Genomic DNA, 26502 nt, shown 5'->3' with positions numbered 1-26502 from the left:
TTTGTGATTCTGCAACATCAACATTAAAGAAATTCAATGCTCATTCAGCATTATACCACTCATAAGGGCTAAAATATTTTAAATTAGAGAGAGAGGCACAAAAGATTGTATTGCAGAAATTAAAAGATGAAAAGCAAAAGCAAAGACAATTCTTTCAAGTATCAATAACACCTGGAAATAATGCCACTGAAGCAACCTAAAAAGTAGCTTATATACTCGGGGGAAAAAAGGGAAGCCATGCAGTGACACAGAAATTGTGCAAGAATGTACTGTTAAAGTTATAAGATGCTTAGATTCTGATAATGTTTCAAAGCACAAACAACTGCCTTTTTCAAGAAGAACCATAACTGATCGGCAGCATGAATTAGCCTTCAACTTAACAGAACTTCATGTAATACTTCAAAGGAAAATAAATAGTATTCAATTGCTTTGGATGAATCAACTGATACTACTGACTTGGTGTAGGTTTTATATTTCATTCCAGTCATAACAGAAGATTTTCTTTGCTATGAAAAGTTACTTGCTTTGGGTGCTCCTGCGAACAGAACATGGGGAATAGATAGCCTCAATAACTTTCAAGATAAATGAAAGTTGGACTGCATTTGGTGAATTTAGTGAGTGTATGTATATACGGTACACCTTCCATGACAGGAAAACATGAAGGGTTTATTGCACAGATAAAAAAATTATTAACAGATCTAGATGCTCTCCTTTTTTTTTTTTTTTTTTTTTTTGCTCAAGAAACTGAAATCTACGGATGCTCTCATTTCTTTTCATTGTATCTGGCATCAGCAAAATCCCCGTGCTAAAGCTACTATTTTAAGTGACACTTTGCAACAAGTTTTAAGTACTGTCAACTATATTCCTGTGCAAAGCAACATGGCACTGTCAGTTTTGTAACATGCTAAAGTTGAAGCATGAAGAATTCAGTGTGGATTTGCCATATCATTCTAAGGTGTGTTGGCTATCACAGGGACAGGTGTTAGCCAAAATTTTATCTCTGCAAGAATTAAATTTTATGAAGAAAAGAATCAACAAGGCCGGGCCCAGTGGCTCACGCCTGTAATCCTAGCTCTCTGGGAGGCCAAGGCGGGCGGACTGCTCAAGGTCAGGAGTTCAAAACCAGCCTGAGCAAGAGCGAGACCCCGTCTCTACTATAAATAGAAAGAAATTAATTGGCCAACTGATATATATATAAAAAATTAGCCGGGCATGGTAGCACATGCCTGTAGTCCCAGCTACTAGGGAGGCTGAGGCAGAAGGATCGCTGGAGCCCAGGAGTTTGAGGTTGTTGTGAGCTAGGCTGACGCCATGGCACTCACTCTAGCCTGGACAACAAAGCGAGACTCTGTCTCAAAAAAAAAAAAAGAAAAGAAAAGAATCAACAATGCGAATTACTAAAAGAACATTTCTATAGGAATGCAGCATTTCTGTGTAATATCATGTCAAATCAAAATAACTATTTCTTTGCAAGGTAAAACTAGGTCTATATAGGATATGTGGCAAAAAAATCCAAGCGTTTCGAAAAAAAGCTATCTTTTTTCAAAACACTTCTTCAAAAGGAAATTTTGGTTGAACATTTCCCCAGTTAGCAAAGGCCACTGATGAGCAGGATGACATATGCAAATCCTCTGAAGAATATGCAGCTTTTATGGACCTATTAATAGAAGAATACGATGAAAGTTTCACTGACTTTGAGAATCATGACATCACACTCAAATTAGCATTTCAGCTTCACCTAGTTGATATCACCAAGGCACCTAAAGAACTACAGATGGAATTGATTGAGCTCTCAGTAGATGACATTTTAAAGTCATTATTTGATGCTAAGAAAGATCCAGTTGAAATACAGAAAAATGCAGAATACCCACACCTTCAGCAACATGCCTGAAAAATGCTTTCTTGCTTTTCAATCACTTATTGCTTCGAATCTACATTCCCCTGCCTATCCCAAATCAAGACACCCTTAAGGTCACAAATGACTGATACCCATCTGGAGGATCAACTGAAACTGCAGACCTCCATGCTGCAACCAAATATTCAAATGTTTTCCAACAAAAAAACAGACACAACAAAGTCATTAAAAGGTTAACTTTAAAATTAACAAACAGTTCTCATTTGTTGATGGTAGTTAGATTTTTACAAAATAATATATATTTTGAAGTATATCTAACAGAAGTTTCTTGAATGTGGCCTTATTTGATTAAAGCTAAATCAATGTGGCCTTCCAATATAAAAAGGTTCCGCAACCCCAGGTAGTAGCTTTATGGGTTATTCTACAGCCCACCCATCCCAAAATTAATAATATTGTTTCAATGAATTTTCAAATTTTAACAAAGGTACAACTCAGACTCAAAGTAAGGTTTTGAGTTCCAATCCTAGATCCACTACTTACCAGCTGACTGATCACTGATAAATTACTTAAAACCTTTCCTTACATCTCATCTCTGATATGGGATTAAAAATTAGAAATAACATCATAGGACTGCTAATATTAAATGAGAATATAAATGTATTTAGCACAATGTCCTAACACATATTAAAGGGTGTTCAATAAATGGTTTATTATCACTACTATTGATAGCAACCATATCAGTGTCGTCTTCCATTGTGCTGATAAGGTCCAGAATAAAGAAAGGTGATACTCAGGCTCTATTGCCCCTCAGCAGCACCATGTTGACTACAGGATATGACACTTTAAGAGCAACGTATCCAGAGAAAACAACCAGGACGGTAATCCTGGAAACATGTTGAAGGCATGGAGAAGAGAAGATTACAGATGAATATGACAACAGTCTTCTACTATAAAAAGGGCTGTCACTGCTCTAGATGGAAGAAAAAGGACCAAAGCAGAGTAATAGATATCAACATCAAATAAAGAACTCTAACATAAAGAAATGTCTAAAAACATAAAGGTGCTTTCCATTCTAGTTTTCTCTTGTGATGACATTGTTTGCAATTCCAAGTCTGTTGATAACACCACTGGGCATAGGTTTGGACTTAGTGATCTCAAAGGTCTCCACCAATTTGTATTCTATCTTAGGAGACTTAAAATTGGCATAAAAAAACTAAACAGTTTAAATATATTAATTAGTTTGATGAAATGGGAAGTTGGGAATAGGGGAAAGGAGGAAAGGGAAAGTACTGGTGATTTCCTGGTAAAGCCCTGGGCACTTTAGAATTATGTTTTAAAAGACAGACTCTGAAACTGCTCACAGAAAGATTTTTAAATGAAAAATATTTATGTTTTATGGAGAGCCAAAAGTGCTATCAAGGCTACACTAATGAACTCTTTAAAGAAACCACATATTTAATAAATGTATTAAAAACATGAAAAGATACTACTATGCTATTATTCTTCTAATTCTAATAATGTGTTAAGTTGACCTTAGAGAATTGCCAGGGTGATTCCTGAGCCACATAGATGTGAAGAATCAGTTATGCTAGGACTTGAAGAGTTCAGTGCTCTTTCTACTATACTCAGCTGCATTTTCATGCAGAGATAATACCATTTCTTGTGAGGGACATCTATTTATCCAATCCTCCATTAGAAGCAGTATATGTTATGGAAGTCATCAAAAAAGGCTATGTAGAATAACAATTGGCTTCTAGGAGATGAGCTATCTTTCTAATAAATAGTAGTCATATCTGCTTATTGTAAGAAGGTTGAGAAATTCTGAAGTGTACATATGGAAGAAAAAGAAATAACCCTTTATTCAATCATATTCAGAGATAATTCCTAATATTTGGTATAACTTCTTCTGATCTTTTTCCATGCATATATATATATATATATACACACACACACACACACACACACAAACACACATTAGTGGATGTTTGCTTCATAACTCAAAATCCATAATTTTGAATTCTACATGTTTAATAAAATATTTGTAAGCATTGTGTTATTAAATATTATTTAAAATGTGATTTTTAATGGCTGTATCAGTTGCCTTCAACTGATTTCTGCATGTTAGCAAAATGGTTCCTAAAGTGGGATTTTAATTTCTCCTCAGGGCAGTCTTATTCTACTACTGCTAACTGTATTATAGTATTCCTCAATGTAACTACCAGTACGTACACTGAATACCTGAGTCTCAAACTGAACTTAAAAAAAATGCCTATTTACAATTTTGGGTCTACCGTGGGTATACCTTAAGAGATAAAATGACAATTGTTCACATTACAATTTGTGAACTTTAACTCTCAACCTGAATCAAGACTAGTGACAAATTTATCAACTTTCTACTCCTCAAGAAACTAAAAGAATTTAAAAAGCTTGCCAAAAAAAGTCACAAGGTACTATGAAACAAACTACATCATGAGGAGAACCAACAATGGATTCAGAGGAACTGAACTGTCTAAATCTAGGAGATATAAAGATAGAGAAGGGATCTGGGCTGGGATTTAAAGGATCTGGCTGGCTGGCAGGAAAGGGCATCATTCAAAGCAAGTGCAGAGAGGCATGGAGATGAAGTCACGTAGAAAGAAAATGTCCATACACAGATTTGGTTTCATCAGTGGGAAATGGGCACCAGATATTTGTATTGAGGTTAGTGATCAATACAGAGCTAACAATTCATTTTGAAAAATTCATCCAATCATTTGTACTGCCAACTCATTGTCAAGAACTGGCATTATAGCCCCATACAAGCAGAAATCTAAGCAAAGATGCTCTTAACATTTTTAAACATTGACCTTCCAATTTTTATCTTATAAGTACCTGGGGTTAAGAAAAAGGGAGACTAAGTATTCAAGTCTGTTAAGCTCTTTAGCTTAGATGATAAGAAAAAGTCAAACCATTTTTCCACCAATGGAACACTATAAAAAAGTTTTAAAATCCCCTATTTTGTAGGAAGACTATTCTACAGTCTACAATGAAAATACATAATTAAAATAATCTTTGAGCTTGGCACAGTGATGGACTGCTTGAGTTCAGGGGGTTCAAGGCCAGCCTGGGCAACATAGCAAGACCCCATCTCTTAAAAAATGATAATAATGATAATGATAATCTTTTATTACTTCCAGTGAATCAGATACAGATTTAACATGGCCAACATTTAGAGTTATTATGGTTTACAATAATGTTAAAAATATTTTTTAAACTATACTGACAGGCCCAAGTGGGGTGGCTCATACCTATAATCTCAGCACTTTGGGAGGCCAAGGTGGGAGGATCTCCTGAGCTCAGGAGTTCAAGACCAGCCTGAGCAAGAGCAAGACCCTGTCTCTACCCAAAATAGAAAAACTTAGCCAGGCATGGTGGTACACGCCTGTAGTACCAGCTCCTCAGGAGGTTGAGGTAGGAGGATTGCTTGAGCCCAGGAGTTTGAGGCTGCAGTGAACTATGATGATGGCGCCACTATACTCTAGCCCAGCAACAAAGTGAGACGCTGTCTCAAAAACAAACAAAAACTATAGTAACGGGAACTAATTAGAAATTAACCATCAGCTAAAATTCATTTTAGTATTCATATGGAAGATTCATAAAACATTTAAGTGTACAGAAGCTTTAGTTAAAAATTAGAAGTTTAGAGAGACTGGCTTAAATTCTAATGAAAGGAAATGGTACAAACCTATCAACTAGGAAGATCTGTGCATATGCTTGGAAATTTATGACATATTTTTATTTTTATTGAAGATGGGCCCAGCTTATTATATATACACAATCTTCCTATGTACCCTTTTTAAAGTATTTATCTATTTCTCTATTTATATCTTTTTCCACTAGAGGGTGATATAATGACTGAATGCTAGAGGTCACAAAAAATATATAGACAGATTGGTATCTGTTGTGGGGAATTAAGTATATTTTGTAGGTTTAGGGGTGAGGGATAGGAGACAGACAAAACGAGGTCACAAAGCCTGTATCTATAAACTACCTGAGTGTCCCAGGCACTATGCTACTGCTTTTACATATATTATTTCACTTAATCCTTACAAAAATCCTGAAAAGTAAGCATTATAGTCTTATTTTACAGATAAGGAAACAGGTTCAATGAGATTACATACTTATGGTAATATAACAAGAATCAGAATTCAAGCTCAAATCTGAAAAGCTCTTATCACTCTACTACATTAGGGGAAAATCCTTCTTGTACGTTGTACCCCCTTCCCCCATTTCCACCATCCTCCCCAAATGTTTAAAATTGGGTTAAACTAGCCTGAATCAATATTTCTTTAATAGTTTCTCTTCCTTCATAAAGGCATGAGAAATGGGCCATGGTTATTACAGGTGTTATTTGAAATGAAAGCCTTAAATAGCACTTTTTGCTCTCTGGACAGGTCTATATCTAACAAAATTTGAACTTACGTTCTTGGTCTTGCAAGTAGACTAGATGAGGAACTTTCTGAGGAAGCCATCATTCTCTAGATCTCTACAACACAGTGAAACTTACAGCCCTATTTGATTTCTGATGTTAGTCACATTGTCCTACAAAGTTTCCCAGCAGCCAAAACAAAACTGTTATTTTGATTCCCTTATTGGCTAACGATCCTTGTGCCTGAATCCCCTAATTGTTTAGAACCTAGAGACAAAAAAGGGTATTAGGCCTCTAGACTCTAACACACTAGACACACTATGTCTTTGAATATATATATGTGTATATATATATATATATATATATATTTTTTTTTTTTTTTTGAGACAGAGTCTCGCTTTGTTGCCTAGGCTGGAGTGAGTGCTGTGCCGTCAACCTAGCTCACAGCAACCTCAATCTCCTGGGCTTAAGCAATCCTTCTGCCTCAGCCTCCTGAGTAGCTGGGACTACAGGCATGCGCCACTATGCCCGGCTAATTTTTTCTATATATATATTAGTTGGCCAATTAATTTATTTCTATTTATAATAGAGATGGGGTCTTGCTCTTGCTCAGGCTGGTTTTGAATTCCTGACCTCAAGCAATCCGCCCGCCTTGGCCTCCCAGAGTGCTAAGATTACAGGCGTGAGCCACCACGCCCAGCCTATATTTTAATAAACATTTCTTATTTGAGGCAAATGGATAAAAACTGTTTAACTGCCAGGAGAAATCTAACAATCAAGACGGGGGCATGGGCAGCACAGGACAGACTAATGTGAAGTAAGGGAGGAAGTTATATGAGAGGAGAACAGATGGAAGGCACTAAGATATGGAATCATCAGAAATTAGTGTTCAAACATGCTTCTCTTCATGAAAAGATCAGAAGGATACAAGACCTGGGTTAACAGTAAACTCATTTGCTTTTCATGTTAGGAGAAAATGAGTTGATGACACTGCATAAAATACATCAAAGATTCTTCAATATGAGTTGAGTATCTCTTTAGAAAATAGATTTTTTTAAAAAAATTATGATAAGGATTTGACAAAGAGAATTGAAACTGAAGACACAGACAGCCATATCTGGAGAAGCAAGTTGACTCTAAAATGTACAAGTAGACTAGTCAAATTTAGAGAAATATCCAGCACAGAACCCCTGGTTATGAAGCACATTTGATGGACACTAGAGAGAGTGACCTCTGGTTACCCAGTCTCAAATTCCATTTTTACATCGTCATTTTTTCCTGTTACAACTTTAGCCTCAAGCCCTGATTATTTTCAATAAGGTTTTGTTAAACATCGCAAAGAAAAGTAGTTAACTGAGCTCTCTGTACTTTCTATAGGGCGGCTCTGATGATTTTAAACAGGACATGGTATTACAAAGTCATCAACTCACAGTCTAGAAGAACCTTTTTGACTCTTTCTGTTGAAAATCTTGTTGAGTGATGTTTGCCAAATTCTACCATAAGGGGCAGCATAGCACACGGAAAGAAAGGGGTTTTTTTTTAAATTAGGCAGATCAGGATTAAAATCTCTCATCACTTATAGTGTGATTTGGGGTTAATCATTTGGCCTCTCTTTAACTTCTGTTTACTTATCTGTCACAGGCAAACAGTATGTGCTTAATTAATAGCAATTCTTGACTACCACTACCTTTGACTCTTAACATTAGGACAGTATGGAATTTCTAACATATATTGTTTGTCACAGGCTCCCATAAGAATAAACCTTTAGTGACTAGGGGAAAAAAATTTTCCTCAAGGTTTTGACAGTTTTCAAAATGCTTTTAAATAAACCAATGCAAGGAAGAATTTTTTTTTTTCTCATTCATATCATATTTCCTTATGCAGCATATCCAGGAATGATCAGTAAATAAATCTAACTGTCCACAGGGTTCGTTTAGGAGACTGCCAAAAAACAAAATTTGAAAGGTATCCTGAGTAAAATTGGTACAAGGCTAATCCTACATTAACATTTTTAAATGGGATTTTAGGCATAGGGTTCATGCCTGTAATCCTAGCACTCTGGGAGGCTGAGGCAGGAGGACTGCTTGGGCTCAGGAGTTTGAGACCAAACTGAGCAAGAGCAAGACCCCATCTCTACTAAAAACAGAAAAAATTAGCTAGGTGTGGTGACACATACCTGTAGTCCCAGTTACTTGGGAGACTGAGGCAAGGAGGATGGCATATGCCCAGGAGTTTGAGGTTGCAGTAAGCTATCATGATGCTACTGCTCTCTAGACAGGACGATAGAGTGAAACTGTCTCCAAAAAAAAAAGGGAGTGGGGGGATTGAATTTTTGTAAAAATCATTTTTATGCCTCTACTCTTTTCAAAGTCAAAGAAAACTTGATTGACACTATGGCCTAGGGTAATGTGTATAGAAGTGCTTATGTTTATAATGATGGAGAATTTAAATCTATGCCAAAACAAAGTACTTGAACAGTGAGAGCTTCTCCCTCTTTACCACAAGATTTAGATAGATGGGTGATTGACACATTCTTTTTAAGCAATGCAGTACTAGGTGAATTTTTTTAATGTTGTTGAAAAATAAAGTACTCTGGAAATGATCCTGAAGAAGTGTTTCAGTAATGGACAAAAAGGAAGACACTAAAGCCAATTTCAGGCTGAAATCCTACTTTGTAGAAGGGCATCACTGCCTTGGCAATCGAAACACCTTTATATTCTCCATGCCATATTTATAAAGGCAAATGATCTCGTGACAAACAAAATATATTAAAAATTATATATGTACATATAAACCCATATACATATCTGTCCCTATACACACATACATAAACATATATACACATCTATCCCTACTGTTGTTAGAACCCAGTCTACTCCTGATGTCTTGTACATATAGTATAATAACCGTTATTCATGATTCAGAATCACTAGAAAAAACTAAATTCAGTATACTTTGTTTTTAAAGACGTAACCATATAGCTGCATAAGATATACCTAAAAGTTCCGTTTATGATTTCGCCTTGAAGGTAAAAGCACCTGTCAAAAAAGTTTTCCTACAGAATATTATGATGGCTTTTCGTTTTAGAAAAAGATACGTTTTGTCTAGCTGGCTTTTTTATTTTAAAGTGTAGCAGAAATCAGCAATAACTTTGCACTACTTTGCAAAGCTTAGTTTTGATTAAACTTCTTTCTTAAATAAGTCAGTACAATTGAACCTTAAGTGTTAAACCCCTGTTCCTCTAACTGAACCTTCAGAAAAAAGAGGAGAGATACAGTAACCTTGAGTGAGCAAGATCAAGACTGGGGACTGGAAGCTGGGGGAACAACACTATAAAAGGTCTGAGCCTTACTAACAAAGCAGTGCTGTAGTTGTTAGCAGTAGAGTCATCTGGCTGAGATCCAAAGCTACTGCTACTGCTTCAACATCTTGAGACAAGGTGTGGTAAAATGGATGAAATTTACTACTTGATGCCATTTCCTTCTTAGATGACACCAGCTAAATAAAACCTGATTTATGAATAGGCTAGAAAAATTAGTGATACACATGTTTTAAAAAGAATTTAAGTTTCACAAGCTGAAGCAAAAATGATTTTGCAATTCAAATATTAATCCAAGTGAATGATACTTCATTCTGAGGTCGAGTTAAATTAAAGAAGATGATGTTAAATCTGTTTGTATATTGTTCATGGGCTAAAATTAATGATTCATTGTAAAATTTTTAAAATAAGCAAATAACAGTAAGAGGATGAACTACTACAGACATGTGGGTAAACAGCTAAGCTATTATTCAAGTTAAAATGTTTCTTTCCAAAGTATAGTGTAGTTTAAGTCTGTTCCACATGGATATTCCTGATTTCTAATTTTTCAATGACAAAAAACCAGAACTAATTTGAGGTAACTTATGTTTTAGAGTCATATTTGTAATAAACAGCCGATGCCATCAGCTGTTTTTTTAAATAAAAATTTTCTTGGCTGGCTGCAGTGGCTCGTGCTTGTACTCCCAGCACTTAGGGAGGCTGAGATGGGAGGACTGCTTGAGCCCAGGACTTTGAGACCAGCCTGGGCAACATAGCAAGAACCTGTCTCTACAAAAATTAAAAAATAAAAGTATTAGCCAGGCATGGTGACGTGTGCCTACAGTCCCAGCTACCTGGGAGGCTGAGGTGGGAGGATCACCTGAACCTGGGAGCTGGAGGTTACAGTGAGCTATGACTGCATCACTATACTCCAGCCTAGGTGACAGAATAAGACCATGTCTCTAAAAATAAAATAAAAAGTTTCTTCATTACCTGATTTACACAAAGCATGTTTCACCCCAACTCTCTACTCTCCATGCAACCTACTAACCCCTGCCCTGGGAGCAAGGCTTAGAAGAAAATTTGATGTTAATGATTTTCCATAGTAATGGGATCACTTTCCCTCCATATGTAATTAAGACTGTCCCATTATCTGTATTTGTAATACTTTCTAATACCTTCTGTAAAACAAAATTAGTTCATTTTATTAATATATATCTGAAAGTTAATTTGCAGTAATACAAAGATTTTTGAAGATTTCATTACAATTAAAATAGATATATAAAGTTTCTCAGGTTAACAATAAATTGCATATACTCACTTTTGTTGTCTTTGTATAAAATGGGGAGGAGAGTTGGTGAATAGGCAGGTCCACAATACTACTGGAGTTTGTGACACTGTTACTATGTGTATGTTCATCTTCTCTGCTACTGTCATCAGACTGATCAAAATCATCACTCTCCTGGTCCATTTCCTCCTCCTCCTCATCCTCCTCATCTTGTTCACCAGCATGTTCTTCATCTTCCTCTTGGTCTTCTTGGTTTCCTGAGGAGTCCTCATCTACTGAAATAAATCGATTATTGTTTTCTTCCAATTGTCCTTGCTGGGAATCATTTTGGTCTCCAGGTCTAGGTTCTGCGCCAACAAGTTCACCATTCCTTGCAGTGTGCTCCTCCTCTTGTTGTCTTAGTTGCTGCTGCTGTTCCTCCTCTACCACACGATTCATCTGTTCCTCATCTATCTGGCTTGAGGAAGGGTTACCTCTCAGAGAGCCTCCAGTTCGTCGTCTTTTGCTGCCCACAGAGAGCAGTTCCTGATTCATTTCCAAAAGCCAGCTTGCTACTTCTTGGACCTTGGCTAGACTATCAGAAGATGCAAAGGTTTTCACATTCTACAGGAAAAAAACGTGGGGAAAAAAAAATAAGAATTGTACAATCTACATTATCTTCTTTTTTCATATTATATGTCTATGTTCTAGTAGATATCATTAAAGATTATAAAAAGCATTTGATGACACCAAAACATTAAGATGTTCTTTAGTAATCAATATAGAATATTTAAATTGTAAAAGTTATGAGACTTTATAAAGAGATACACAAAAATCACATAGTAAACAGCTTTGAGTCTCCCTCTATAAATAATTCTTAGCATAATGCTTTATAGTTTAATTTAGTTCCTTTGACCAATAAAACATAATTTAACCAATAAAACAATTTTAAATTTTAGATCAATACTTCATAAACTATATCTTGTATAAAAAATTCACGAAATGTTAAGAAGTGTATCACAAAAAACTATTCAGTGCTCAGTTAAGTTCAGGAAATGCTGAGGCAAATCAAGTTAAAAGGCTTTTTACTCTGGGAATTTCCCAAACTGCTCTGATCACAGAATCTCGCCTTCGAACACAGTTTTTTAACAGGTGACAAGTATAATCATTATGATTTTTATTCTTCACAATGAATATCAGCTGACTGAAAAGCAAATAAATTAAAAATATTAAAAATTTTATTTAAAAAAAGTTCATAAGTTCATACCCTCTGACCCAGTAACTCCACTTCTGGCAATCTATCCTAAGGAAGTAATCCTAAAATAGAAAAAAAAATTACACAGAGGATGCTCACTGTAGTTTTATCCACAAAAGCAAAAATAAACTGTGAATAAAAATCAAAACCTAAATGTTCAAGAAAAAGGAATCTATGAGATGAAATATACATAGTGCAATCCCTAAACATGGTGAACATAAAAACAAAATTGTGAAAATGTCAATTTTATATTATATTATGCTAAGGGAAAAATGCAGGAAATTATAATGATCACAGTATGATTTTTAAACTGCATAAAGACTAGAAAGAAGACAGTACTTCAAAATAAACCACATTTTAGGCAGTGGTATTATAGATGCTTTTAATTTATTAATCATATTTCTCAAATTTTATATATCAAGCATGTTTACTTTTGTATTTTTTAACGTAGGCTCTAAAATTTCATCTGATATATCATCTTTTCATAATATTCATTCTTAAATTTTATCCTTTGCTGGTATCTATATGGACATTTTCAGGTTCATAAAATAATGCCAAGACATTATACACATTGAAAAAATTAAGCACCCATGATATAAAACTTGAAACTGCCAACCAGGGAGAAAAAAAAAAAAATCAATAAATGAAGTATGGTCAATTCTAATATTTTTTAGACAACACTTTTTGGTATGATTTAGAACATTTTGTCATAAAACACAAATATCAACAAATAGAATCCTATATCCTAAAATTCATTATAAAATTGAATGGTCTTTTATTTCTTCTTGTTCCCAGTAGTAGTATCAAAATATCACATACATCACTTATGTTTTTATTAATAACTAATGAGACTGAACTTGAGTTCTGTAAACTAGAATCTAATGGCCAATATATATGACATTAAATTGCACGATTTTCTAGGCAAGTGGATGTTATGAGACTAGCATGATTCAAGGTCAGGAATAATACTAGTAAAAAAAAATCTCTAGAATTTTTGAATTGAAAATGTTCCTCACTTTGCAGACAAGGCAATCAAGGCTCAAAGAGATTAAGTAAATTTCTCAAGACTGCTAGCTTCAGGCTAGCTTCAAGCAAAGCAGGGGCAAGAATTTGACACCCAACTGAGTCTTCTTTCATGTACTTTAGTGTACAGTAACTACATGATAAAATCCAGAAAGAATATTAGTCTCTAATATTGCTATTGTCTTCTTTTCTAAAACTATAATCACTTCAGTGCTCAAAGATTATTACTTTAAAACCAATATTACTAAGCACTCAATATGCTTCAGGTACATGTTAATTTTCTGGAGGATAATGTTTAGAAGTGTTTCTTTCAAGTTAATCAATGGCATTCAAACTTTTTTGACCAAAATCCATAGTAAAATTAGATTTAACATCACAACTCTGCATGCATGTATTTAAACATACCTGAAACAATGGTTTCAGAGAAAGGGAATTATAAAATATTTCTGATATCTAAAGTCTCTATAAATCACTACCCTTAAAATTAAATACAGTTGATTCGCATTATTCACAGTAATTGTGTTCTATAAAGTAACTCCAATCTCTGAATTAGCAAATACTGAACCATTGCTCCTAGGGGAAATATATATTGTTGCTTCATTAACATTAAACTTACGGTCAACAACACTATAATTCATGCCTGAATGAGGCTTATCTAACACGTATTATTTTTTCCACAGGGCACATCACAGCCTTCTTGCACTTAGAAACATTAGACAGCACTTCAGCACTATGTTTGGGGGTCATTTTAAACAGCACAATCACCAACAAAAAGCACAAAACTGGGGAAAATGTCTCACTACAGACTATGAAAATGACACTTGTTTACAGTACGAGAGCTGAAACAAGGCATAGCACAGACTACCTTATTGAGCTCAATTGGAAATAGGTATATCAGGTGGCTCAAACATTTTACCATTCTATACATGCACATGTCCATAAATGATTGTGAAAGTGTCACACACAAATACTGATTTGGGGGTCACAAATAAATTTTATTCAATAGGCGAATTTCCAAATACAGAATCCGCAAATAATAAGGATGGATTATACCTACTTGATCTAAATCCTCTAGACTGAGCATTGCTTGCAATACAAGATTCACAGAGTATTCTGAGATATCAATGAAGAAGCCACAGCATTATGTACTGTTATGGTTCTGCCAACCTAACAAAGGATAAATGATCAGAAATATTAAAAGCTCCAATATAGATATTCATCAATAAAGTTTTCAAATAAATCAAAAGATAGCCCATATAAAATAAAGTTTTAGATAAAAGTTTAGATAGCCCATATAAAATAAAGTTGGAGTTTGCATAAAGTAATCGCTGGAGAAAGAAAAGGGGAAAAGGGGCATTCCTACTTCCTCTATAAGTGGGCAGAACAGCATTCTTCTGGCAGTGTCTTCCACAGTAGTGGTAAGTCCAGAGAGGTCCTGACCCAAGGGTACTTAAAAAAGATGCCTACAATCACCTCCATCCCAGGATGAAAAACAAATATTACAATAATTTTGCTCTTCAAAAAATTCAAAAATAGGTTATTTAGAGAAAACAGAGCTACTCGATGACTTTCCCCAAGTCCTAGAAAATACACAGTAACTTTCAGCCACTATCCTTTGTTGATTTAGTGGCATTTCAGACCTAATTTCAGTGTGTGTGTGTGTTTTTATAAACTAGTTTCTCACGAGCTTTTAAACTAGTTTCTCATGAACCTTCTTTTTCAAAAAAAAGCCTTTGATAATTCAAAAACCACTTGAAAATCTTATTTTAGGATGGAATAAAAGTAGACATAGATACATATGTTAAACAAATGGAGCTCTGAGAGCCTGTCTTAGATTTAACTGCAGTTGTGAGCCTCAAAGGAAGATTTCAAGGCAAAGACTGACTTAGAAATCACAGTAGACACTAAGGAATACAGATCACACTAATAAAACAAGGAGTGGTTTAAGCAAATTATCAAAGCTTCCAAATGACTGGGCAACATTAACATTTTAAGAAGTTACGTGGTAGGTATGATCCATTAGGCTTGAGCTACAAAGTCATTAAGACAACAAGAAAATAAATCAACTATACTAGCCATCAGAAAGGATAACCCAAAGCTTGGAATCACTTCTCCAGTTTAGGATTTTCACTGAAAAGAAACTCCCTAATCACCAGCAGTCCTCTATGGGCCATAGCACTTATTAACACAACCACTTCACAAAACGTAGTGATGTTGAAACTGGTAAGGCATAAATCCTAATATCTTAACATTTATTTGTAAATTATCTTCTAAGGCATAAAAACCATTTTGTGTTCTGTATCAAACTCCTTATTTTCAGCACAGGCTATAAAAAACCAATTATGTGATTAAAAGATTAATATTTCAAAAACAATTATCAATTTTTGAGTTATTCTGGCTCTATATCTCCTATACTGCAGCTAACTGGGATATCACGTTTGTAACTTTAAAGGTAAAAATCTTTCAGGGACTGTAAAATTGGATTTAAAAAATCCTCACTAATATAGATTAGCAAAATCAACACAAAATGGGCAATACTGGAGAGTGTCATCATACAAGCAGAAAATAATTCATAAAGTTTTATGGATCTGAACTAAATCATTTAAATCCACATGACTAATCAGTCATACATATTTTTACTGGAAAGGATGCAAAACACTACTTCTCTGTTCACATGGCAATACTTACTTTTTATGTTATTTAAATTATAATATATTATAATACATATCTTGTTTTGGCCAGGCAATCTTTCATTCCCATTCACTCTGATACCTCTGTGATCTGAGCTCACAGAGTGTTATCCTAACTAAATTTTAAAATGGTTAAATCCCAATGGATCTTTTGCTATTTTTATAGCTTTTTACACTATTGGTCACTCACTGCCTCTTTTTTACAACTCTCTTGTCCCTTAACTTCACCCCTCAGTGCATCCCTCAGGCACCACTGCTATTGTGCCATGGTTCCCTCCTCCCTTCTCTGAAATCCAGGGTTTCAACTATCACATCTCCAGTTGGACCCTTCTACTGAGGCCTATTAATTTTACTAAGGTGTCCCACAGTCACCCCAAACTCATTATTTTAAAACCCAAACTTCTATTTCCCCTCATACCCACCTGAAGCCCAAATTTGTTCTTAGATCCTCCTATTATATTTTCTTTATTTAGGGAATGGAACCATATTCTAGGCAGCTGTAGGTGTAAGAAACCTGGAAAGCTCTTCCTTCTCTACCTCAACAATTTAGTTCTAAAGCCATTAGGTAGAGCCAAGCAAGTTATGTGTATGTGTGAGAGACAGGATGGTAACCCAAAATTGGGGAGTCAGTCCAAGCAGAGTGAGAAGAGCCTTTCTGTGAGGGATGGTGGGAGGAAACAGAGGAAGATCGGCAAGGAGTGTCAAAGCCTGACTCTGAGAAGGATGAAGAGTGTTCCATGCAGTGGAGAAGAAGCCTCATAGGGCAGAAGTAGAGCAGAGTGAGAACATCCCTATGGGTAGAGTTGGCAAACAGTAGCAAAATAAGAAAGGAGTCCACATAGGGGAAGGTGTCAAGCCTGAACAAAGTAAGGGGGATGTGGTGGCCATAGTGGTACCATGTTCAGATAACCCTTCAATCTAACCTGCTATGATCAGCAGAGCTGCTTGACAGCCTCTAGCTATTTCACCTTGGAATCTGGCCACACTGCCTCTGGACTTCTCCCAGTAAACTACTGAGCTTGGTAAGAATACTACAATGGGGATTGCTCCAACAAACCTGGAGGAGAATGAGGTGTGCTGGAGAATTCCCTGCACATCAAATCTTGACATCTGTTTCTCAGAGGACTCAAAGTGACACAGAAAACATCTGCATAGTGGGACTGAGTATCAAAAACTCTTGGGACAAAATTTTTAAAGTTCTGCACAATGTTACAACATGGTTAACTTCATTAAACAAAAATCATTTCACTCAAATGTTTAAAGAACAACTCTTCCCACAGAAAGAAATCCAGGGACTTAACAAAGTTCTCAACAGGGTATCTGAGCTGAAGGGGGTCCTTTAAATAAAATAGTAGGCTAGATTCTATTGAACGCTTTGAAGATGAAGAATGGCTGCAGAAACTAGGCAATGTGGCACTTATTTTTCAGTCTCTGTAAGGTGTGAAGAAAATAGTTGGGTTTGTTTGTTTCTTTGTTTTGTTTTGTTTTTACTTCAAAGGACAAGATTCTTGGATTTAAAAGAAAATGAGTTTTTGAAAATGTCATGTTCTAAAAACAATCTTGAAATATTTCCACTGCTGCTTGGGCCTGAGAGTGAAGAAAGGTATCAACAAGTCTCTAGTCTTACTGGAAATCACTCAGAGAACAAAACCCAACAGATTTTCTTTCCCTTTCAACACAAGTGTGTAACTGGACAAAGGATCCTTTTTCTGAATCTACTATGAAAATTTGACTTGAGAAATAAAAAGAGCTGCAGTCTTATACATTTAAGATGAGTTTTCCTAATCACTCTCAGACAGGTTCTAGATTTCTGGGAAGAAAAGAATGGCCTGCCAGTCACAGGAAAACAATGAACATTACGCTACAGTTTTCAACTTCTCACACATATGAACAATCTTTTTCTTACTCAACAGACAAGAAGAGTAAGCTCAGAAATGGTCTCATTTCAGTTGAAAATGTAAATTGGTATGATTCACTTTTTCATGTTTAACCCAGAATTAATATTTGTGCAGCAAGAAACGAGATAAATGTAATTCTTACATTTTGTAATTCAGAGAGGTACATATAATTTTATTCTTAAGATTCAAAAATAATACTTTTTATGCATATATGAGCCTCTAAAAGAAGTAATCTAATTCATAGGCCTACATTTGAGTGTGATCGTATCACTTAGTAAAAAAAACATATTTTCAAACTCTTATTAAAACTGTGTCTAGGCTATATTTTTATTCATATTGCTTTGGCTTATGGCTTTAGTATCTTTATTATTCAACACTATCAATTAACTCTCATGTTCTAAATATTTTTAATTAAAATCAATTTATAACCTTTATTAAATCTGCTGAGCCTATTAAGAAAAATTAAGTCCTATTTGGCTTAAGCTAGTGACTCAAACAAAATTTATACCATTTCTTATGAGTTTATAAACTTATGAAAAGAGATTAATTTAAAGAAAAGCAAGCTAAGCCTAATTACCAAAGGATTATATTTTTCCTAAGAAAAGTTTACTTAAATGTCAGTTTTAGTTTTAAGTATAAGGGTCAAAATTACTCTTGTACATACATCATGCAAGGTCCACTATGATAAGGTTAAAAAAAAAGTAGTAAAGTTAAAAAAAGGAAAAAATTAGAGTTTTATCTATATTCTGTACTAGTATTAGTACTGACAAATATTAGAGTTGATATCCTTTGTGAAAAGAAAGAACCACACAAAAGGAGAAGGATAATAATTTCACCAACACAGGCGTACTTTGGAGGTACTACAAGTTCAGTTCCAGACCACAGCAATAAAGTGAATATAGCAATAACTTCTGGTTTCACAATGAACATAAAAGTTATATTTATACTACATTTTGGCTTATTAAGTGTATGATGGCATTATGTCTAAAAAAATTGTATGTATCTTAACTAAAAAATACATTATTGCTAAAACATGCTGGTGATTATCTGAGCAAGCCTTCAGGGAACTGTAATATTTTTCCTGGTGAAAGATCTTGCCTCAATGTTGACAGCTGCTGACTGATCAGGCTGGTGGTTGCTGAAGGTTGGAGTGGCTACAGCAATTTCTTAAAATAAGACAATGAAGTCTGCTATATCAACTGCTTTTTCCTTTCACGAAAGATTTCTCTGTTGCATGTACTACTGTTTGACAGCATTTTACCCACAATAGAACTTCTTTCAAAACAGGAGGCAGCCCTCTCAAACCCTGCTGCTGTTTTGTCAATTAGGTTTATATAATATTTTCAATCCTTTGTTGTCTTTTAAAGAATGTTCATAGCATCTTCACCAGAAGTAGATTACATCTCAAAAAACTACTTTCTTTGCTCATCCACAAGTGGCAGTGCCTCAGGCTGTTCAAATTTTATCATGAGATTACAGCAATTCAGTCACCTTGCCAGTTAAAATGGAAACCTGGCTTTCTGATGTCATCATATCTGGTATTAGTATAGGGGAGTCCCAACTAATGAGACTGAAGAAAAGAAGACCAAAACTGACTTCTACATGGGAACAGGCCCACAGTAGGAGAGTCTTATCAAAACTACTAGCATTTATTGATCACCTGCTGGGTATTAAAAATTGAGAAATCTAAAAACCATAAGCACAATTACATTCACGATCAGAGCAATGTCACAGTCACAAGTTGTATAGCCAATATACATTGAGAGAATAAGAATGAAAAGCCAGTTAAAATTTTTTTTTAATACAGATAGGGTCTCACTCTTACCAAGGCTGGTCTTAAACTCCTGACCTCAAGCAATCCTCCCACCTTAGCCTCCCTGAGTGCTAGGATTACAGGCATGAGCCACCATACCAAGCCAGCCAATAACTTCTTACTATGTCCTATTAAAATAGGTCTGACCTCTCAGACCTCCTGCAAAGTCTCAGCAACTCTCAGGGGTCCCCAGATGACACTTTAAGGACCATTAACACTATCACTGATCTCTGATAGTTTAGCAGGGGTCCTCAAACTTTTTAAACAGGAGGCCAGTCCACTGTCCCTCAGACCGTTGGAGAGTGTGCACTGTGGGCTCGGGACGAGTCAGCTGCTAAGCAGGACAGGCAGCGGTGGCAAAAACACCTGGAGGGCCGGATAAATGTGCTAGGTGGCACACATGTGGCCCTCGGGCCGTAGTTTGAGGACGCCTGGTTTAAAGAATGGTTTTCTTGCCACCTAAAAAGAGTTGAACTGCACCTTTCCCATACAACCTTGAGTATGTTACTGGTTTGGAAAATAATTATTCTAACCTTGTAGGAAGTCCTCAAATCAAGTTAGTATTTGAATTAGGTATCTCTAATGACTGCTAGTCTTATTCTGATATCAAAATAAATTGATAATGAAGTAGCCTATTTAAAAGCCTTAAAATTGATAACAGAAAGTTGAATAATAGCTAATAAGAGCAACATAATGAGTACTCACTAGGTGCCAGACACATCTTTAAACATTTTACGTGCATTATCTCTCATTTAATTCTCCAAATAATCCTGTGAGATAGAAGTGCCATTTTAAATCTCCTTTTGTAGATGAGAAAACTGAGATTTAAAGACAGTAATATGCGCAAGTTACATAGCTAGGTACTAGACAGAACCAGTATCTGTACCTTATCTAACTACTGAATCTGGGCTCTTAACCACTAGGTTTAACCACCTCAATTTTATCATTATCCGTCCGACTTTGACATTGTGCTGAAATAATCTATTTCTTAATGTTCTGCATTGATGTTAATATTCCTTATTCTTACCTCAGGTATAAAACCATTAGCTAAGGCTGAAGCCAGGAATGGGTTATCTAAGACCACAATACTGGGTGATTTCCACTGCCCTGGGAGTGGGTTTCAAAAAGGTAAGAGGTTCAGTGGGACAACTACTTTGTATCAGACAAACAGTGCTTGAGAAGCAGTGTAACACTGCTGTTGAACCTCATTTCTTCACTTGTACTATGGCACCTATATCACAGGTTTGTTACAACAATACAATCACAGTTCATATGTAGAACATTTAACAAGGGCTAGCACAAAATAAGATTCACTAAGAAGTAATAATTGTTACTATTTTGGAGTTATGTTGGGAATTGACAAGGAAACAAGATGACATGGTTGAATAGATTCTTTGGGTTAGAGTCCAAAGAATTTGATTTCAGTGTTTTGCCTAAAATCTTATCAATTCAGACTGCCAAAATATTTATAATTAAATATAAGTATACAGCTGCATTTAACAGATTAAGAGTACTTTAGTAAGCAAGAACAATTGGGGTATGTGCATAAGTTTTTGGGTGAGGGAAAAAAGTAGAATACTGGTACAAATTACCAAGACCCATTAGTCCTGAAACAGGCCTAAGACAAATTTCATTTCACTTTACTTTGCTGGGGGAAGCCTAAAAGCTTCTTTTCTTTTTTCCATGGCCCAGACCCACCGTCCAGGGTGCCCTGATTGAAAGAAAGTTGATGTTTAGGGGTCTGATAAAAAGAATGTGGTCGCTATCTTAAGAAGGGACTTTTATATAAAAGGGATAGTCATAATGGCATCATGTCACTGTCACCTGTGCCTATTGTTTTCTCTTGGTACTGCAAGATAATGTGTCATGTTGAAAGACAGCTTGGCTTAATGTAATGAGCATAAACCTTGGCTCAGACATATTTGAGTTTCAAAGATGGTACTGAATCTTAATAACTATAAATCTTTAGGCAAGTGACCTTAATCCATGCCTGTTTCCTATGTTGTGAACTAGGAGTAATGATCTCAGATACTGGATTAAATGAATATGCAGTACCTAGCATGGTGTTGGGCATATAGTGGGCTTTCTGTAAATGTTTGCTTATTAAATTAAATGAATGCAGTGGAATCATCTTTAATGATGTGAATATAAAACAGGCTTCATACCAGTAAGATTTTCTGCTAATATTGTGGTTTCTATATCTTGAGTAGCTGAACTGGTATTGTAAAAAAAGAAAGCATATTTTTATGACAGTATTATTATTGAGTTAGTACTCTAATTTTGTCTAGGCAAGAGGAATAACTTCAGAACAAAGAAAACTTATTGAAGATCTAAAAAATATTCCTTTCAACAAATCTGAAAATCAGTAGTTTTGGAGAGCAGTGACCACAGTTACTGTCTTCCTAGTTATTTGAAGGGCTGATTTTAGTGGTAAAATCCTTAGGCAGTCCTCACTGTGATAAGAAATTTGAGTTGTGATCAACCCACAATGCTGCTTCTTAGTTTTAGGTTGAGTACACAACACAGTATTGTTCATACTGAAATTGAGGGTGTTTTGGAGTTTGAAAATATTTTACAACTACTGCCTTGTTAGGTTTGCCCAGAAATACTGTTCTATAACCTGAAAAATTTTAAAAATTTCTTGTGTGAAACATTACAGATCATTACATAAGGGTTCTAGTTTACTGATTTAATCGTTATGAAAGTGTTGCTTTATTTCTACATGGACAGAAAAGATCTTTGTAAGAAAATCATGATATTTCTTACCATTTAAAAAATAATAGCTCTCAGTCTATACTAAGAAAAAAAGAACAGTTTTAAGTTGGTTATAGTGTTTCTTGGTGTTAATGTTTTAGATGTTTTTGTTTTTTAGATTTTCTTGGAGTTGGTGGTTTTTACATTTTCAGTCACCATAGTCTACCGAAAGACAATAACATCAGTTGGCAGAGATGGAACCAGACTAGAATGTTCATTTTGCCTGGTTTCTACTATATTATATACCTTTTAGAAATTCTTATCTATGTATCTTACAAAGGTCTAACTAGGGTGGATCTTTTCCTCACAATTTATAAAATTAGTATCTGTATGGGTCTCTAGTCTATATTTTGTGGGGCTTATGCCTTTGGTCAGTATTGTATCCCCAGTGCCTGACACATGTTAGAGTTTAAATATTTCTCTTTTTCCATTCAAAGAAACACTTCCTGAAACCATACTGTATGTGACACAATCAGGAAGTATCTTCCTCAATATGACCTCTCAGTCTTCCTGCCAAGAATGTGAAGAGGAAGATGGAATGGCTGTTTCTGAGAGTCTATCTGTGAATAGTGATTGTGTGGCATATTCATCTAAATGAGTTAACCGTTTTGCCTCAGAGATCAAGAAAAGAAATCCAAGCAGGAGCTTTTCAAATGAGAAGATGATGAAGTAAAAGCAGCATGGATATTCCTGAGTTCTAATTGCATACCATCAAAAGACAAAAGACATCAAAAGACAAATTTAAGTTATAAATTAGCTTTTATTTGTGATTCATGAATCACAAGAGGGAGTGAGAGGTCTCACTAGGCAATAGCAGAACAAGTGGCTTTTGTAAGGTGGGAACAAGGAAATAGAACAATAGAAAAAAATTGGATAACATCAGGTTACTTCAGTTTACTTTTTTGTAAGGGTCAAAGGACAGAGAATTCAGGTAGACTGGAATCTCCCATTTTCAGGAAAAACTGGTCTGTTTTGAGATCTCTCTCCTTCCTTAAAGTTTCATTTTGATTATATGGCATTACATTTTAGTTTGGTCTGGTTTGTTAGGGCCTAGTGCAGGAGCACAGTTCAAAAAATATCTCCCATAATCTGTATTTAACAATACTTACTGAATAAAACTTCCCAATAACCCAGGCAAGAGGGTATCAAGCAGTAGTAAATGAGAAAAAAAATTCCTAAATTTAAAAAGTAAATAACAAGAAGACTTTTTTTCCCCCTGTAGTCCACAACAAGTAATAGCTGCCAAGTCAAAATTATGCTGAGATGGGAACCCTATTTAAATAAAACAGATTCACTAATGTTCTACAGATAATAAACTTTCTATATCACAGTAGTAGGCTTATTCTTAAGTTCAAAACCTTCTTGCACAATGACTATGAGAGACAGTAGAGCCCACAGTAAAAGGATTTGAATCAAGTACTGCTACTCTTCAGAGTCTCAATGTGATGATGTCGAGGTTTCCCTTAAAGATGCTGAGTTATTTCTGAAATTGGGCAGATTCTGGTTTTCTCTGGTCCTGTAGTCATTTGCTCTTTAAGGTAGTAGTGTCAAATGCTGTTTCTTCTAATATAGTTGCTTATTTGGGCCTATCATATTCTTCAGTCACATGTCTCTCTACCACCCTAGAAAACATTTTACAATGAACCATGCACTGATGCAATACCTGGAGTTGTGGACTCTGGGAAAACTGTCACCTTGCCTCTTAAAGTGGAAACCTGGCTTTCTGATGTCATCATATCTGGTATTAGTATAGGGAAGTCCCAACTAATGAGACTGAAGAAAAGAAGACCCAAACTGCCTTCTACATGGGAACATGCCCACAGTGGGAGACTCAAAGAAGACAGAGAAGTTTTGCACTGTCTTCAATTAATATATATTTTTAGCTGGGCTTTTTATATAAGGTGAGGTTTTAAAAAAATATATCTATGTATCCAATACTTCAATCAAGATATAGAATATTTCTGTCACTCTAGAAAGTTCTCTCACATTCTATTCTAATCAATCCATATAACTACTGTCCTGATTTCTACCACCATACATTAGTTTTGTGGATTTTCAAACATCATATAAATGGAATCATACTGTGTTACTTTTTTGTGTCTCCTCCTTTTATTTGGTATACTGTTTTTGACATCCATGTTGTTGCATGTATCAGAAATTCATTTTTTTTCTATTTCTCTGTGCTATTCTATTGCATGAATATACCTCAATTTATATATCCATTCTTTTCTTGATGTATATTTGAGTTGCTTTCAGTTTTGGGCTATTCTGAATAAAACTGTTATAAGCATTCTTGTATCAGCCTATTTGTGGACATTTCTACTGGGCAAACACCTAGAAGTCTATGGGCTAGTTCATATGGTAGGTATGTGTTTTTATAACAAACTGCCAAATAGTTTTAAACAGTTTGGGTGCCATTTTATACTCTCATCAACCATGTATTGAGAGCTTCAATTACTTCTTATTTTCACCAATATTTGGTGGTGTCTGGTTTCCTTTAATTTTAGCTATTTTTATAGATGGGAAGCAGTATGGCACTGTGGTTTTAATTTGCATCTCCCTGATGGCTAATGTTACTGGGCACCTTTTCATGTTAACCATTCCCATATCTTCTTTAGTCAACTGTCTTTTACCCACTTTTTTGCTCAATTAAAATTTGAATGAATGAATGAATAAGCACATGAATGACTTCTATGATTATTTGCCCTCTCTCTGGACAGATTTCAGCTTTCAAATGGCAAACACTTAAGTCATGCAATAGCAGTGCTCAACCAAAGATACCTGTAAGAGGGATCTATTTACTCAGTCTTTTCCAGAAATAGACTTCAATCTTGAATTATCACAAAGAAACAGAAATATCCATAACAATTTACGATAGATACTAACATTTTCATGCATTAAAAATCTACATTCACTATGCTTTTTAGTCTGTGAGAAACATTATTGAATACTTTCTAGGAAACAGAAAAATTACTTCACAAATTTTATATGTATTTGCTGGTTAATGCTTTTAGAAATTATAAGAAGTAATAGAGTACAGCTGATCCTTGACATGAGTTTGAACTATGCAGGTCCACTTATGTGTGGATTTTTTTCAATAAATATAGTTGGCTTTCCATATCCATGGATTTTATATCTACAACTAACCATAGATATAGATATGAAACCACATATAGAGAGGGCCTACTTTATGTAAACATGGGTTCCATGACTAAGGAACTTTAGTATATGTGAATTTTGGTATCTGCAGGGGGTCCTGAAATCACTCCCCAGAGGATATCGAGGGATGGCTACCTACAGACAGTAACAGTGTGATATGGACAGTTGAGTATCACTTCCTGAATGTAGGAAAGAGCCTATTATTTATTCTCTCTATATATATGCATGAGTGTATCTTTGCGTTTTAAAGCTCAGAATTATAATAGATACTTGACACATGGTCCCAATTAACATCAAAGAGAGTAGAAATAGCGAAAGTAGTTCCTGTGTTCTTCATGGAATTGGAAGGTAAGACATTTACAATGGCAAGCATATTCGCTTTTTCACTTTTCTAGCCCTCTATTTCCTATAATGTATATTTAAAAAGTAATTCCTAATATGTTCATCAAATTTAGCCTTTGTCCTTTAACTTACCCCTTTGTCAACCTGAAAGTTACTGTATTACTTTCTCTTACTGTCCATGTTCCCCAACTTTTTCCTGAATGTCCCACAACTATTTACTGATGTTTTTATAAAAAGGAAAAGAAGTCATTGTATTCAAGACCTGTGCTGACTTATTTCAATAGTTCTGTGACACAAAGAAATAGAGGAAATAAGGTAACTTACCTTAACCGCAGGATTAATAAAGGGTGGTCAAAGAAATATGTTAAAGAGGTTAAGAGAAGGAGACATCATTTGCAAATATATAAACATGGAGAGCATATAACATACTGAAACAATACAAATACATCAATATTGTTGGAAAATGTACAGTTTCAGACAAATATGTGTATGGATAGAGGCTGAGACCAGACTAGGAATGGTTTATGTATTGTGCTTCAGAGTTCAGATTTTATCCTATAAAACAATGGTTTTCAGAAGTCCTTCAGTCACACTCAGGAGTTGCTAATTCTGTGTCCCTCCCACTCCAATACATATACACACCTGCCATAAGGTCTCCTTTTACCTGTTTAATATTTTGCTTTCATTTGAGCAAATGTTCAGCATGTAAAGTTTGGAAACTGCTACAAAGGTGTTGATAT

General features: G+C 35.2%; 1 protein-coding gene across 12 annotated transcripts in view; it reads right to left on the bottom strand.

Moving 5' to 3' along the window:
• The window catches only part of FBXW7 (F-box and WD repeat domain containing 7), a 190241-nt gene that overhangs the window by 82599 nt on the left and 81140 nt on the right, over positions 1–26502 (bottom strand). For 5 of the 12 annotated variants that reach the window (XM_012783702.3, XM_076010577.1, XM_076010578.1 and 2 more), the window contains 3 exons: positions 14164–14273; positions 12096–12145; positions 10883–11452 (listed from right to left, as the gene is read on the bottom strand). In XM_012783702.3, coding sequence (XP_012639156.1) covers positions 10883–11383 — 501 coding nt within the window. In that variant the 5' untranslated portion in view covers positions 11384–11452; positions 12096–12145; positions 14164–14273. The remainder of the gene's footprint in view (positions 1–10882; positions 11453–12095; positions 12146–14163; positions 14274–26502) is intronic. The other 7 variants (XM_012783705.3, XM_020280159.2, XM_012783709.3 and 4 more) reach the window with 2 other exon arrangements.

The sequence above is a fragment of the Microcebus murinus genome, chromosome 15 (assembly GCF_040939455.1).
Source record: "Microcebus murinus isolate Inina chromosome 15, M.murinus_Inina_mat1.0, whole genome shotgun sequence".
Lineage (NCBI taxonomy): Eukaryota > Metazoa > Chordata > Mammalia > Primates > Cheirogaleidae > Microcebus > Microcebus murinus.
This window is presented reverse-complemented; position numbering and strand designations above follow the sequence as displayed.